This window comes from Planococcus citri, chromosome 5 (genome assembly GCF_950023065.1).
Source record: "Planococcus citri chromosome 5, ihPlaCitr1.1, whole genome shotgun sequence".
NCBI classification, from domain to species: Eukaryota; Metazoa; Arthropoda; class Insecta; order Hemiptera; family Pseudococcidae; genus Planococcus; species Planococcus citri.
This window is the reverse complement of record NC_088681.1, coordinates 51,325,531-51,339,847: the sequence shown is the minus strand read 5'-3', so window position 1 is coordinate 51,339,847 and position 14,317 is coordinate 51,325,531. Positions and strand designations below refer to the sequence as shown.

Below are 14,317 nucleotides of genomic sequence, written 5' to 3'. Positions count from 1 at the left end.
TAACCACATATGTATGTATTTTCAAATAGATTGTTTTAGATTTCATTTTTCAGTTTAGATGATCTCTTGATGTCTTTACTTTAGCGTTTGCATGTAGGTAATAACTTTTTTAGGCCATCAGAAAAGTTCAAAGCTCATTTTTGTCAAGTACAGTTGTTCTCAAAAGATTAAGTATTATCGAATTTTCCCTTATGATTCGTTAACCTAAAATTTTTTGCTAGGATTCATCAAATTTAAAAAAAAAAAACATCTTGCGCAGTAGGCAAGATTAACCGACTTTGCTCTGTTATACAGGAAAATAAACAAATTTACTGAAAATTTACGGATTTACCAAAATTTACAGATTTACCAAAATTTACCAATTTACCAAAATTTACCAATTTACCAATATTTACCAATTTACCAAAATTTACCAATTTACCAAAATTAATCAATTTACCAAAATTTACCAATTTACCAAAATTAACCAATTTACCCAAATTTACCGATTTACCAAAATTTAACAATTTACCAACATTTACCAATTTACCAAAATTTACGAATTTACCAAAAATTACCCCAGCAATTTACTAACATTTACCTCAGTAATTTACCAGACATTACCCACTAATTTACCTATTTTACCGACTTTTTCCATTTTACCAAAAATTACCTTAGCAATTTACCAACGTTCACCTCAGTAATTTACCAGACATTTCCTCACTAATTTACCAATTTTTTACCGAATTTTAATTACCCCAGTAATTTACTGTCAAAGGTTTTTACCAATTTACCAAAAATTACCCAAGCAATTTACCAAAATTTTCGACCAACTTTAATTACGAGTAATTCACCAAAAATAACTAATCATTTCATTTACTAAAAATTACTAGGTATTAATTCACCAAAAAAAAAAAATTATCAAAATATTACTGGCTATTTACCAAAAACTTAAAATGTTTTTTGTTAAAACAAAAATTACACTAGAAATTTTTGAAAAATTTTGATTTTTTATGGCAAAAAAATTTTGGACGGATAAAATTAACAAAAAAATTAACAAAAAAATCAACAAAAAAATTTCTCCTCTTGACTCGCGCGGGATTCGAACTCCCGACCTCCGGCGCACCATTCTGCAACCTATACACCCTAACCACCACATCTGTTTGTGGGGGGTGAGCCATTTGCGAGATATAAGGGTTTACACAAATTTCTGCTTATCCATAACGTTGAAACACACTTAAACGTTCATATCTCGTAAACGGCTGAACCGATTTCGACCAAATTAAAAATTTCTCTAGTTCAGTATCAAAGCAATATTTTGCCATCATCAGTTTCGACTTAAAGTTCGGAGCTTTTGAGTTCAGCGTGACACAAATTTATACATAAATTGATATATATACCTATATATATATATATATATAAACTTCTCTCGTTTTGGGCCATACGTCTTATCGTGATCAGCACACTCCAAAACGTCAAGAAAACCCACCCCCACCCAAATCCTCAACCATCATGACAAATACAATACCTTACTTTTCCGTTTCACGGCAAAGTCGGTAAAATTTTAAATGAAAAACTGACGCAAAAATAAATTTACTTTTGTAGTGGGGACTAGGGACTCCTAGTTACCTACCTGGTAGGGTAATTATGCTCAGGCTGGGGGTAAGCTAACTAGATTAGCGCCCTCTGGTGGACTAGTTCCATCCAGAGGTAGACCCTGCCGAAAGCTCCTGCCTCTGTGCAGTTCTTTTATATCTTTTGACGTAGCAGCTTTAACGCTGGCCGCTATCTGTCTGTAAAGGAATGCTCAGCAGAAGAATACCTAGTATTGTACTTGTCATACGTACATCTACATACGTATGACTGTTGTATGCTTACACCTAATAAACGTTACATAAGCAACTGTATAGCTCCTTATTGGGTATTGGGTATAGCATACTTGGTTGGGTGATAGTATAAGGCTCAAGCCACCTTGTGCCTGTTAAGACCCCGAATCTAGAGGTGCCCTCGTGAGTGTAAGACCGAAGGAGGGCCCCCAGGGTGGGCAAAACCGTCATACCCCCCAACATTGGCGCAACCAACGTGGTTCTTGTTGGGATCTCCTGCAAAACGCTGCGCTTAAATCAGTCGTTTTCCAGCAACTCCTGCTTAAAACAAGGTAAGTGCCAGCGTTTGTTATACGTTATTTGTTCGCAATTCGCGATGTTATCGTTTCCGCGAGTACAAATCAAAACTTTTTTTCATGTTTTAAATCAAAAAATTCACATTTTTTCTCAAACTTTAAATTTTTTTAAATCGACTTTGCGACAAGTTACCATCCCAATTTTTTGATATGTTGTTCAGCATGATTAGTTGTCCATAATATATTTTTTCAGAATTTTTGAGAGTCGGAATGATATGAAAATTATGAGGATACTTCATTTGCAATTTCAGTAGGAGGGCATCTGGAGCCAGTATTGATGTGGAAAAAAGCTCAAAAATTTGGATTTGATGATTCCCTACTGAATAAATTCATCAACCGCCCTGCTTACCCAACCAAAAATATTTTCACCTCTTGCATGTTCCATATTAGGGGTAACCCATATTATTCATGAATAATTTCAGTAGATCCCATTTTGTATTGCCTCGATTTGTGTTTATAAAATTCATAAAGTTTGGAAATGTTCATATTTCTTGATCGTACTATCTTTACTCACACATACCATCGCTTATCCACTCAAAATTTGAGAAATTGTCAAAATCATCAAAAATTAGGATAATGAGGATACTTCATTTGCAATTTCAGTAGGAGGGCATCTGGAGCCAGTATTGATGTGGAAAAAAGCTCAAAAATTTGGATTTGATGATTCACTACTGAATAAATTCATCAACTGTCCTGCTTACCCAACCAAAAATATTTTCATCTCTTGCATGTTCAATATTAGGGCTAACCCATATTATTCATTTGGCAATTTCAATAGGTTTTCAGTTTATATCATTATTTTTCAAGTGATAGCCATTTTGTGAACTAATTGGATACCTGCAAAATTCATACCTATCAGAAATCTTGGTAAATAATTTTATTTATTACAGAAAAATAGTGTGTTAACACAAAGAATACAAAATCTGAGGTAATCCTCCATAATCTGCCTATACATCAATAGGATGTGTCCACATTTTGAGTTGATATCTTACCCCCATATGTGGAGTGTTATGTGTTGAGGTACCATACACAATGAACACATTTTGAGCACCCTACTGTTTTAACCCACGTTAATCTTTCATTACCTCAAATTGTAGTCGTTCTACAAGAAATAATTCATGAGCCAGGGTAATGAAATTGTCTTGTTTGTTTTCTCAGTAGGTTTTTTATTTCTGTTTTTGACTTGAATTTCTGCCGGAGGTCTCCCAAATATGACTCTTTTTCCTACTACATTTTTGACTTTTTTTCAGTTTTGTGACCGAATTTGTGTGCAGGAGGTCTTGTAGTTGCCTAATATTGGGTAACTGAAAACATAATTTTTGGGTCGAAAAATGCCAAAAAATCTCCCAGTCCCCTTAAGTAGAAATAATATCGTGTTCATCATGCACAGGAAAAAGTCACCAAAAAAGAACACCATATGTTCGCCTCGATGGTCTCACAAATAGTTGATGCATCAAATAAACTTCCCACTAAATCTCAGCCAGCACCTGCATCACAACCACCTCCACCATCTGGCTAATACGAGATGTATATGCAATTGTGTGGTCAAATTCGCTGATTATGATTAAGTTATAAGTACGCTATATACGAGTTGTACTATAATTTTTAAACTATGGCATGTAGTAAATACCGACTGATTAAAATAAACCTGCACTTAAACAACCAATAAAATACATAAATCCACTCATATGAGTATAAATAACTTTTCATTCCCGCCCCCTCCCCCGGTCAATCAGATTTTTTTTCATTTTTCCTTTACCATTAATTAATCACAGTTACAATTAGACCTAACTCACCACAAATGAAAATTGACCAAATAAGAACTCAGCGGTAAATTTCGCATTCTCCCATCTCGATTAGGTATGTTTTTAATCGTCGAAAGCCCTAATAAAATAAATGCAAAAAAAGGTCACAATTCACCTAAAAAAACAAACACACACACATAAACCATTCACATCGAGGTAGCTGTTCCCATTCGAAAAACATTTTTGAAAAATCAACAATAATCGCTTTCAAAAATCATTGAAAAGCTCGGTATATTCGTCTTGTTCATTTTCCTGAACCGGTTCTTCGTCGTAGCGCGGAAAATTCCCATCTTCTTTCTGAGGATTGCAGGTTGGAATGAATTTGGGCGTAATTTGCTTATCGAATACAGCCGACCAGTTGATTTCGGCAAACCAAGGATGCTTTTTGAGCTCAACGGCGCCATCTTTGCCGCATCCTAATCGAATGGTCACATCTGGCTGGAATATCTTGTCTAGCAAATCTTTGAAAATATCATCAAATCCGGACGGAAGAGTGTATTTCTTTTTGATGATACGATTGAATATCTGGAATAGATTATCGCCGGTGAAGGGCGGAGTACCGACGCTGAGTTCGTAGATCAAGACTCCGAATGACCACCAGTCTACCGTGTTGCTGTAGCCTTTTTCGCGTTGCGATTTGATGAGCATTTCTGGGGCCATGTATTCGGGTGTTCCTATAAACGAGGTGGTATTCCGTGGGGCGTATTTGGCGAACCCCATATCGACCAGTTTGACGTATCCGTCGCAATTCAAAATGATGTTTTCGGGTTTAAGGTCGCGATACAGGACGTCGATACTGTGCAGGTATTCGAAAGCGAGGGCGACCTGGGCAGAGTAGAATTTCACCTCGATTTGATCTAGACGTTTGCGTTGCTTGAGAAGAGTGAATAGTTCGCCTCCGGGGATGAAAGGCATTAAAAGATACAGATTCGAGTTGGTCTTGAACGAGAATCGTAAATCTACGAGGAATTTACAGGCGACCGATTGCAATACGCGTTTTTCTTCGATCACTCGCAGCACCTGATTCATGCGGACCATTTTTTCCTTGTTCATGATCTTGGCCGCGTATAAATGCTGCGTTTTGCGGTGACGATAGAGTAGTACTCGGCCAAAAGATCCAACGCCGATGGTACGACCGACGACGAACTCTTCCAGGGACGAGGTATTGGTCAGAGCTAAACCGAGCTTGCTCAGGAACCTACGTTTCTCTTTATCAGGATCGTATTGACGTGAGATGGCCGTTGGTGCTGATGGGGGTTGTGGAGGAGCCGTCGACATGTTTTGCTGGACGTTCTCCTGTAGCCTGGACGAGCCAGTGAATGAGTCGAAAAAGAAACCAAAAGGTTTGAAGAACGTAAAGATGTTGAAGATGGACGGCGCGATTAATCGATTGCTTGGAAATTATTTACTTTTGGGTCTCGATCGATGAAGAAATACGCGAACGAATGTGGATCACAGAGACAAACGTGGTTTTCGATACTCATTTATTAATGTATAGAAGTGATGAAAAACTTAAACGGGTCGGCATTGATATTTGCATTTGAAAAGATGCACTCGATGGATGGACCTCTGGCCTGTACCACCCGCTTCCTCTTGCTTTGCCATCGATAGACCGAGACGAAGAGAGTGGTTAAAATACGCTCGTATGTACGAGATGTTCGAAACATCTTTTAAACCTCAGGTGTTACATGTTTTCATGCTTGTAGCATTATAACAATGAAACGTTAAGAATTTAGATTACTTACTTCTCGGTATGTTGTATTTATACGTACCATTTACAAAACCAAAGACGGTTGTTTATTTTTGCTGGATCGCGGTAGCACAGCACCGCGGCAGCAGCCATCAAAATGCCGATAATGTGTATTTTTAGATGGATCGCTGCTACTGTTTGTTGTTTCGTGTGTGTTACTTTGACTTAACGAAGTCGAAATTAGAATAGGTGTGTGAACTTTCTACCGCCTGCTATGCCATGTACGAGTATTTCATTCTGTGAGAAGTACAATGTGCGTATACTTTCTGTACATACACATAGTACACCGCAGTTTCCGGCCATGGTGTACTCGAAGTTTTGGCAGCCTTTTGTTTTGATTTGTTTTCATTGTTTTGAGCAGGCGATACGATGGTATTTATAGAAAACTCATTGTATCGCTGATATAATCACAGCGTGTACGTTTATTGTTGTTGTATTTGCAAATTTTTTTATTACTGTTTTTTGATTCATGAATACTTGAGTATTAGAACGTGTGTATTAGTACTTGGGTTCCACCCACCACGTTGATTGTGATGGACGCTAAATTCTGGTTAATGCTGGTTAGTTGTTGAATTTATCATGTTTGATGTTATATAGCTAAATTGGGAAATTTTAGTCGAAGGAAGGTTTTTGTTTGAATTGAGGGGCATCTTGAGTTCTAGTGAACTTACTTTCGAGTTTCGAATGCAAACCTTCAGCAGATGGTTTTACAAGTGAAATCCTTGATTTCTTGGGTCAAACCTCTCATATTTCATCCCAGGTACTAATCGAACTTTGAATTGAAGTTTAATTCAACGACCACAAATGATAGTCGAGAATCGAATTTCATAATTTTTTTCACAGTTGGAGAGCTGAGAAAGGTCTTGGAGGGCCTTATCTACAAAATTAGTACATAGATTAGGGTAGCTCCTATATTCCTACTTGAGTATAATTTTTTCCTCGATTTTCTTACTCTTACCTCCCATACTTACCTATTCGTTAGTTTTCATGAAAAAAAATATGTAATCTCACAAGGGAACCTCTTGAAGTGTCACACTCCGATTTGAACGAGACCGCGATTTTTGGAAAGAGCATAGTCTAAAACCCCCAAAAACAAATTTTCAGCTGCCCAAGTTCATTATTCGATTTTGGGCGAATTTTTTAAAATTCAAAATTGACTGTTTTTGGCGATTTATGCTTTTTTTTCAAAGTAGGTACTTGGTCAGTAAAAATGGCCAAAATAAGTCCCAAAACTAATATTATTTACCCAAATCCAAATTTTACCATTTCCAGCCATTCTGGAGCCTCCAACGCGATTTTTCAGTTTCTCCAGAATTTTGAATTTGCTCCAGAAGACGTGAATATGAAGTTGGGCAGCTAAAAATCGAGTTTTATATTACACTCGACCTGCTCAACGAGTTTATCCACATTTGAGCCGATTTTGAGAGTGACACCTCAAAAGTGGTAATTTGACCAGCTTTTTTCAAAATTAAAAAATCAAAAAAATCAAAAGATAATTCTTTGTAAGGAAATTTTTGAAATTTTCGCGAATCGCTGTGTTTTGTCCGTAACTACCCCCCCATCAAAATTTTACAATTTCCAGCCATTTTGAAGCCTCCAGCGCAATTTTCAATTTCTCCAGAATTTTGAATTTGCTCCAGAAGGCGTGAATATGAAGTTGGGTAGCTGAAAATCGAGTTGTATATTACACTCGACCTGTTTAACGAGTTTACCCACATTTGAGCCGATTTTGAGAGTGACACCTCAAGAGTGGTTTTTTGAGGTGTCACTCTCGCTCCAAAACGGCTGGAAATGGTAGAATTTGCGCTCCGGGGGTTAGTTCCAGAAGAAATACAGCAATTTGCACAAATTTCAAGAATTTCCTCACAAACGGTTATTTTTTGGTTTTTTGGATTTTTTAATTTTGGGAAAAGCTGGTCGAAAAACCACTCTTGAGGTGTCACTCTCAAAATCGGCTCAAATGTGGTTAAACTCGTTAAACAGGTCGAGTGAAATATATACCTCGATTTTTAGCTGCCCAACTTCACATTCACGCCTTCTGGAGCAAATTCAAAATTCTGAAGAAATTGAAAATTGCGCTGGAGGCTTCAGAATGGCTAGAAATCGTAAAATTTGGATTTGGGTAATTAATATTAGTTTTGGGACTTATTTTGACCATTTTTACTGATCAAGTTTGTACTTTTGAAAAAAAGTACAAATCGCCAAAAACAGTCAATTTTCAATTTTAAAAAATTCGCCAAAAATCGAAAAATGAACTTGGGCAGCTGAAAATTTGGTTTTGGGAGCTCAAGATTATGCTCTTTACCTAGATAATAAAACATGCTGTCAGAATTTACATGTACGTTTTTTAAAATTACTTTATTGAATTTTTTTAAACCCAGTTTTTTGAGGGTTCGTTTTGGACAAGATGGAGAAATTAGTACAAATTTCCAAATTTCATTTTTTTTTATTGAAAAAAATGGGTTATGCTTGATCAAAAAAATGCGCTCAAAGGTTAATTTTTAGCCATCCAAATTGATTCATTATGCTTTTTAGAGAAATCGAAAATTTTTCTAAGGGTCTCCAGACTTTGCATCGAAATAGTGATAAGTATTTAGAATGAGACACAACCATTCGTATACAAATTTCAAAGATTTCTCAACAATGAACAGCGTACATTTTGGTATAGTGTAATATGCCTTCACCCTCTAGGTGGACATTCTCGGAAAGATTACCTGGTTAAGGGAATTGTTGTAACGTGGGAACTATCGATGCATAAATTAATATGCACATAAATCACTTGGTACGTGTATCTTTACACAATACACCCGTTTTGTACATAAATCTGTCAATCATGTGCGAAAGGGGTGAGCTCAGATCTTTTGGATCGTGGCTTCTCTGTATGAGAATTCGCCCACGAGCCTCACTTGTTTTCTATCGTCTGCAGCGTAAGGTATCAAGTAGCATTGTGCTACATAGTGTCGAATAAATGTGTAAGTCTCGCGATGAGACTGTTAACTCGTGATTAACCCACTTTTAGCGTGGTAATTATATATTAATTTACCCATTCACGGGTCAAGTAATTAACGTAATCGTAATTGGTACCACTCGTGAATACTTAATTATCTCTTCTTGCAGCTACCTGAGATGATTCCGGACATCATCAGGTAGAGCATGTGTTACGTGTGTCTCTTCGTAAAGCAGCCACCGACAGCCACTATTATTGGGGTAGGCTAAGGGAAAGAGGTGGTGTGACAGTGAGCAGTGTTCGGTAAGTTTTACTTACATGGTGGTGTCTCCACTAATTAACCTTAAGTTAGCACCGTTAATTAATAATATTGTGTATACTCGAGCCTAGGACATGGATCCAGCCTCGTACACTGAGAGAAATTTTTTTAGTATAAATTATCATAATTTATAGTAAACGTGCTCCAGTATTGGCATTATAGTCGAAATTACTATAACTATAGTAAATTAAATACTATACGTATGGTAATATTTACTATACTATAGTATTTTTTATTATAATTATAGTATTTCATTTACTGTAGTTATAGTAATTTCGACTATAATGCCAATACTGGAGCACGTTTACTATAAATTTATTATAATTTATACTATACATTTTTCTCAGTGTATGCAGGTATATTGATTGATACCTATTTCGCCTAACTATGCCTTCCTCAGAGGGTATAGATGTTCCTTCGAACTACATGATCGGCAACAATCTTAATGCACTGATCTTAGATTGATATATTGTCACGAATGTCGAGGATATTATAATTAATTCATTAATTATAGTAGTTTTGATGTTTTTTAGTACAATAAAGAGTATCATCGGAATAATGATGTTAGGTGTTCATTTCATAATTATTCTAACCTTTAGTTGTTCTCGTTAATATTGGATCGGATACCCATGTCTAGTGACATTAGGAGACATAGGCCAAATTCAACCCCCTTAGGTAGTTTCTCATGTAACCCCCTCATAAGCAAACTTTAATATCTGAACCATCCCATCCTAGTTATTACCACTTTGACGATAACAATTTGATTTTTTTTTTTAAATTTTCCTTATAAATATTAGAGTAAGAGAAAAAAAAAGTTGAAATTCTGGAAAAATTAAAAATAACATTAGAGGCTTTCAAGCTCCATGCAGATTGTCCGAAAAGGGCGAAATTCAGTTTGGTGGGAGGGAATGGGGCGTTAATATTAGTTTTAGGACTAGGTAGGAACTTTTGAAGATTTTTACTGAACCAATACACCTTCTGCACTTTTCCGTTCAAATGAATAAATAATTTTAGTTTCTACAATGCAAGCTTGTATAGTCATTTTATTATTGGAATAAAGATAAGGCACTCAAAAGCAGAACCTCAAGCCCAGTTTTCAGTAAAGTAAACAAGAGGAAGAGTAATACGAGTACTCACTCAGCAATGTCAAGAATTCGGGTACCATAGTGAACAAATCAAACGTGAGGCAGTTTTCTTCGCTTGTAAATTGTAATAAGTATAAGATTCCACGAGATGAATGTAAATTACGAGTTTACGCCGGTGGCCATACATCACACTATATGAATTACATACTCGAGTACCACGATGCTTCTGCTACCACCATCACTACCACAATATCAGAAGTACAAATACAAAGCTAATGCAGCATCTGTTTCTGAAGCCGATAAACGGAACATATCGTACCTCTGTCTCTCTTTCTCTACAGTTAAATGTACGTTTATTATCCTTTAATATGCATTGTACATATTATATTTCCGCCTTTGCTTCGTCCATACCTTTACTTCATACATATTAACCTAAATTCATCTATAGATCCGATATTTGATACTTATCTACTAATCATCTAGGTACCTATCAACTACCTAACCATTTCGTTCTTCCTTGAGAATAAGAACCGTCGATTAACATACGAGTATTTAAGTTCGTCAATAGCAATAGATTTTCGAAATTAGAAACTATAATTCAGAAAATTTTTCAGGTTTTTTAATCCATTCCCCAGATTTTGATTGGATTCTTCTACGATTTCAGAGAAAAATAAGTTTGACTTTCTCACTCACTTTTCCTCGTCACAAGAAAAATATTTCTGAACTCATCGATCAAATCAGAATCTATAGCTAGACCTAAACAGGATCCCCTACTCCCCTCTCACAAAGTTTAGGTGTTGAAGTTCATTTATGGATTTTTGGCAAATTTTTAAAAAAATTTCGAGGGCAAAATTATTATTTTTTTTTTTTTGGAAATTCACAAATTGGTTATCGAACCGACACTCCTGAAATTTCGTAGTGATTATCTGAAATGGTTGAGAGGGTGTTCAATAAGCATCAACCAAAATTACATGTATACCTAGACCTACTGCAGTTCATTTTTGACCCTTCAAAAGCCATTTGAAATATCTCGAGAAAAATGAAAATTTACTTGAGGCTCCATGAATATCCTAAAAGGCTAAAACAGGCAGTTTTCGGATATATGTATGAGTGAGAGGGGGATGATTGATTGAAATGAGGTACTTATCCCCATTGGTTTCATTTTGTTTGAGAAACAAAAATTACGAAAAGATAAAAAGTCATCATAAAAGCAGATTTTAAAATTTTTTTCATTTTCAAAAATTCGCCAAAAATCCAAAAATGAACTTCTGCTTTTCAAATTTTACTTACGGTAGTTTTAGGAGACATGCTCTTCTAATATAGTTTGGTTAGCGACTTCAAAAAGTCTTCCTGACAGAATGAACAGAGGTTTTCAAAAATCTACCCGAAACCTATCATTAAAAATTTACCAGCTATAAGAACTATATCGTCGCCAGTCTGACTTATCGAGAGGGGAAAAGTTCGTTGACTTTTCCCAGTTTTCCAAAAACTGTACGTCCTGAACCTAACATTTGCGAAAGTTTTTCCTGGGCACATTTTACCTCCTTCAACTTACGGAGATTGGATTTTGGGAATCACTGGCATGACGCAAAATAATAATAGGCAATTACCGACACAACGCCTTGGAAAAAAATTTCGCCTTTAAATCCGCCTAATTAGATATAAAATCTAAAATTCAACATTCAAAGTACGTAACGAAACGCAAGAAGATCCATTTAATTTCGTCGTTAAATGTAAAATTTGAAATTCAATTACGTCATTTTTTATATTCTTTCTTGTCGTTGAATTTTTTTCCCCCTTAAATAAGTAGGTATACTCGAAATTGTCGACGTATAGTGTAAAATAGTAGGTACGTATATCCTCGCTTCCATAATAATCATTATTAAAGATTGCTGTATTCATTTTTCTCTAATAGGATTTCTATTTTTTATTTTATTTAGGTATCTACTCGCGTTTTTTTCCGAGCAAAGCATGATAACTTTTTAAATTTTTACGTTTCTCATTTCCCTTCGTCGCTTTCCCATTATTTATTTATTCATTCATCCATTCATTTTTTTATTTTTTTTTTTCATGAAGAAAATCACGAATTTTCGCTCCTGCTTGAATAATTTTAATTTGATCTTATGCATGCTTGAAACTTCAATTTCAATACATATCAAGAAATAATCGAATGAATTTCGAGATTTACCTTCAAAGTTCAATATTTTCCCAAGATATTCTCTTTTTGTAAATTCATTATTTAGGGAAGTACCTCATTTTCAAAACACTAACTTAAGGGTAGTAAATTTTTATGAATATTTTTGTAATGATTTAAGGGTAGGTAGAAGACTGGAAAATTTAAAAAAAAAATGAGAAAATTATTTTTTCGACTTGACACTCCGCAAAAAGTTGATGAAAAATCAAATTCGAGACGATGAATTTTCAGTATAATTTTTTGAAATAATTTTACAGCTTTTTCTATACTCAATCATCCATAATATTTTTCACAAAAAAAAGAGACAAATAAATATTGTGAAGTCCCATCTTATTGAACACCCTATAAGTATCACTGCAATCCCTTTTCCACCAATAATTAAACCGTAAACCACCTACAATCCGCAAGCGATGATATAATAAGAAGATAAACAAAAAGTAAAAGTAGCAGTAGCAGCAACAACGTCACCCACATCAGGCAACTAGCCTGCTCATCACTCTGTACCACAATATGGCAGGCAGACGAATCAATATAATCAGTCCGAAAGTTTTAAAATCCAACAAACGTCTGTTGCGGCACGGTTATTAATTTAATAGCGAAAACACGTTGGAAGGAAAAGTAAAGAGCGAGCCGTGAGCCAGCCAGTGAGCGAACAAACGCAGGACGATGGATGATGCAGTACCCTGAGTGTGGAAAGGAGGAAACTGGCAGTGGCAGCGAAAGGAAAGAGCAGAGTGAACGCGAGTAATCCTACGTCGTCAAATTACCTTTCACAGAAAAAGATTTATTTTACTAAATGAGATAAGTTTTTCTTGTGCGAATGGAAAAGTTTAACTGTTTTCCTTGTTGTAATTTATATATCATGTCAAAAAGTACCTACTCGGTTTTAATTTCTCTCTTTCTGCTCGCCCCCGAACCTCCCCGGTGGGCTTTCAGATTTCTCGTACGCTACCACTCAACGTCGTCTTCGTCGTCGGTTTTAATAAAAATGTTGAATGAAAGTAGGATTTTCCAAAAAAAAATACCTGCCCAGGAACAGGATTCTATTTCTAGAAAAATGTGCTTCGTCCAGATTTACGTACCTTTATTGACCAAAACAGAAACTGCATTCGCTACACAGGTTACATGTTGATACACAGCGAAATACACCACTATATAGATTTCAAAACGAACACCACCACATATCATAATGCTAATTCGACTCGCACATATTATTTTGTACTCGAGTAGGTATTGAAAAATCACACACAATTTTCGTTTTAGGAAAAATATATCACTTTAACATATCGAATTACACGTAATAAAGACGCAAGAAGAAAAAAAAACGTTTTAAAACACTGACGTTGGTCCAGCCAACATCCACAAAGCATAATGCACTCTGACACATTAAAAATCTAACGTATTCTCTGAGAACAACCGGTATCCCGCGAAGAAAAACTAATTGCCCGTAACTGCTAGCGAAACGCTGCCTACTTCGCCCCTCCATCATCGGTGCTCGAAAATATTCACTTCTAACTCTTTTACTACGCGTATTACGTACGTTCTGGCGCTAAAACACCAACCAAATTAGCTTTTAAAAGCCTTCGTATTCTAAATTATTATACATAATAATATCGTAGCACTACTGCCACAGTGATGATGAAGATGACGACGACGACTATAGTCGACTATATACGATATGAACGAAACACATTTTCTTAAGGAATTTCTCAGCTCTGCAATCGTAACACCTTCATCCCCTCACTTCAGCACTCTGCTTCGTCAACAAACTCTTAAATACTAAAACAAAACAGACCATCTCATCTCATCTTAATTATAAAGCATGAATAAACGATCGTTTATGAACGAATAGGTATAATGGATCTGGATGATTCGTAGTTTAGCTTATTTTTTGATCTAACAAGAAAGATAGCTTTGCGAATTTTGTAACGAAAACACTGCGATGATCGACTAAAAAAATTGACGTTAGATTGGATCATTTTCTACATTTCAATCCAAAAGTGAATGGAGGGGGGAGACATGGTGAGTTTGGGTCACACAAATACATGTCAAATTC

The 14,317-nt window shown here is 35.8% G+C and overlaps 2 protein-coding genes across 3 annotated transcripts in view; both read right to left on the bottom strand.

Annotated features, from left to right (window-relative positions):
- LOC135849338 (uncharacterized) overlaps positions 1-13,871 on the bottom strand; it is a 181,731-nt gene extending 167,860 nt beyond the window's left edge. The window contains exon 1 of one of the 2 annotated variants that reach the window (XM_065369721.1): positions 13,344-13,871. In XM_065369721.1, the coding sequence (XP_065225793.1) occupies positions 13,344-13,449 (106 nt within the window). In that variant the 5' untranslated portion in view covers positions 13,450-13,871. The remainder of the gene's footprint in view (positions 1-13,343) is intronic. The other variant, XM_065369723.1, reaches the window with a different exon arrangement.
- Positions 3,997-5,326, bottom strand: LOC135847470 (cAMP-dependent protein kinase catalytic subunit gamma-like). The gene has a single exon (XM_065367005.1). The coding sequence runs from the start codon at positions 5,242-5,244 to the stop codon at positions 4,174-4,176; it is 1,071 nt and encodes a 356-aa protein (XP_065223077.1). The 5' UTR covers positions 5,245-5,326; the 3' UTR covers positions 3,997-4,173.
- Positions 13,872-14,317: the final 446 nt, after the last annotated feature.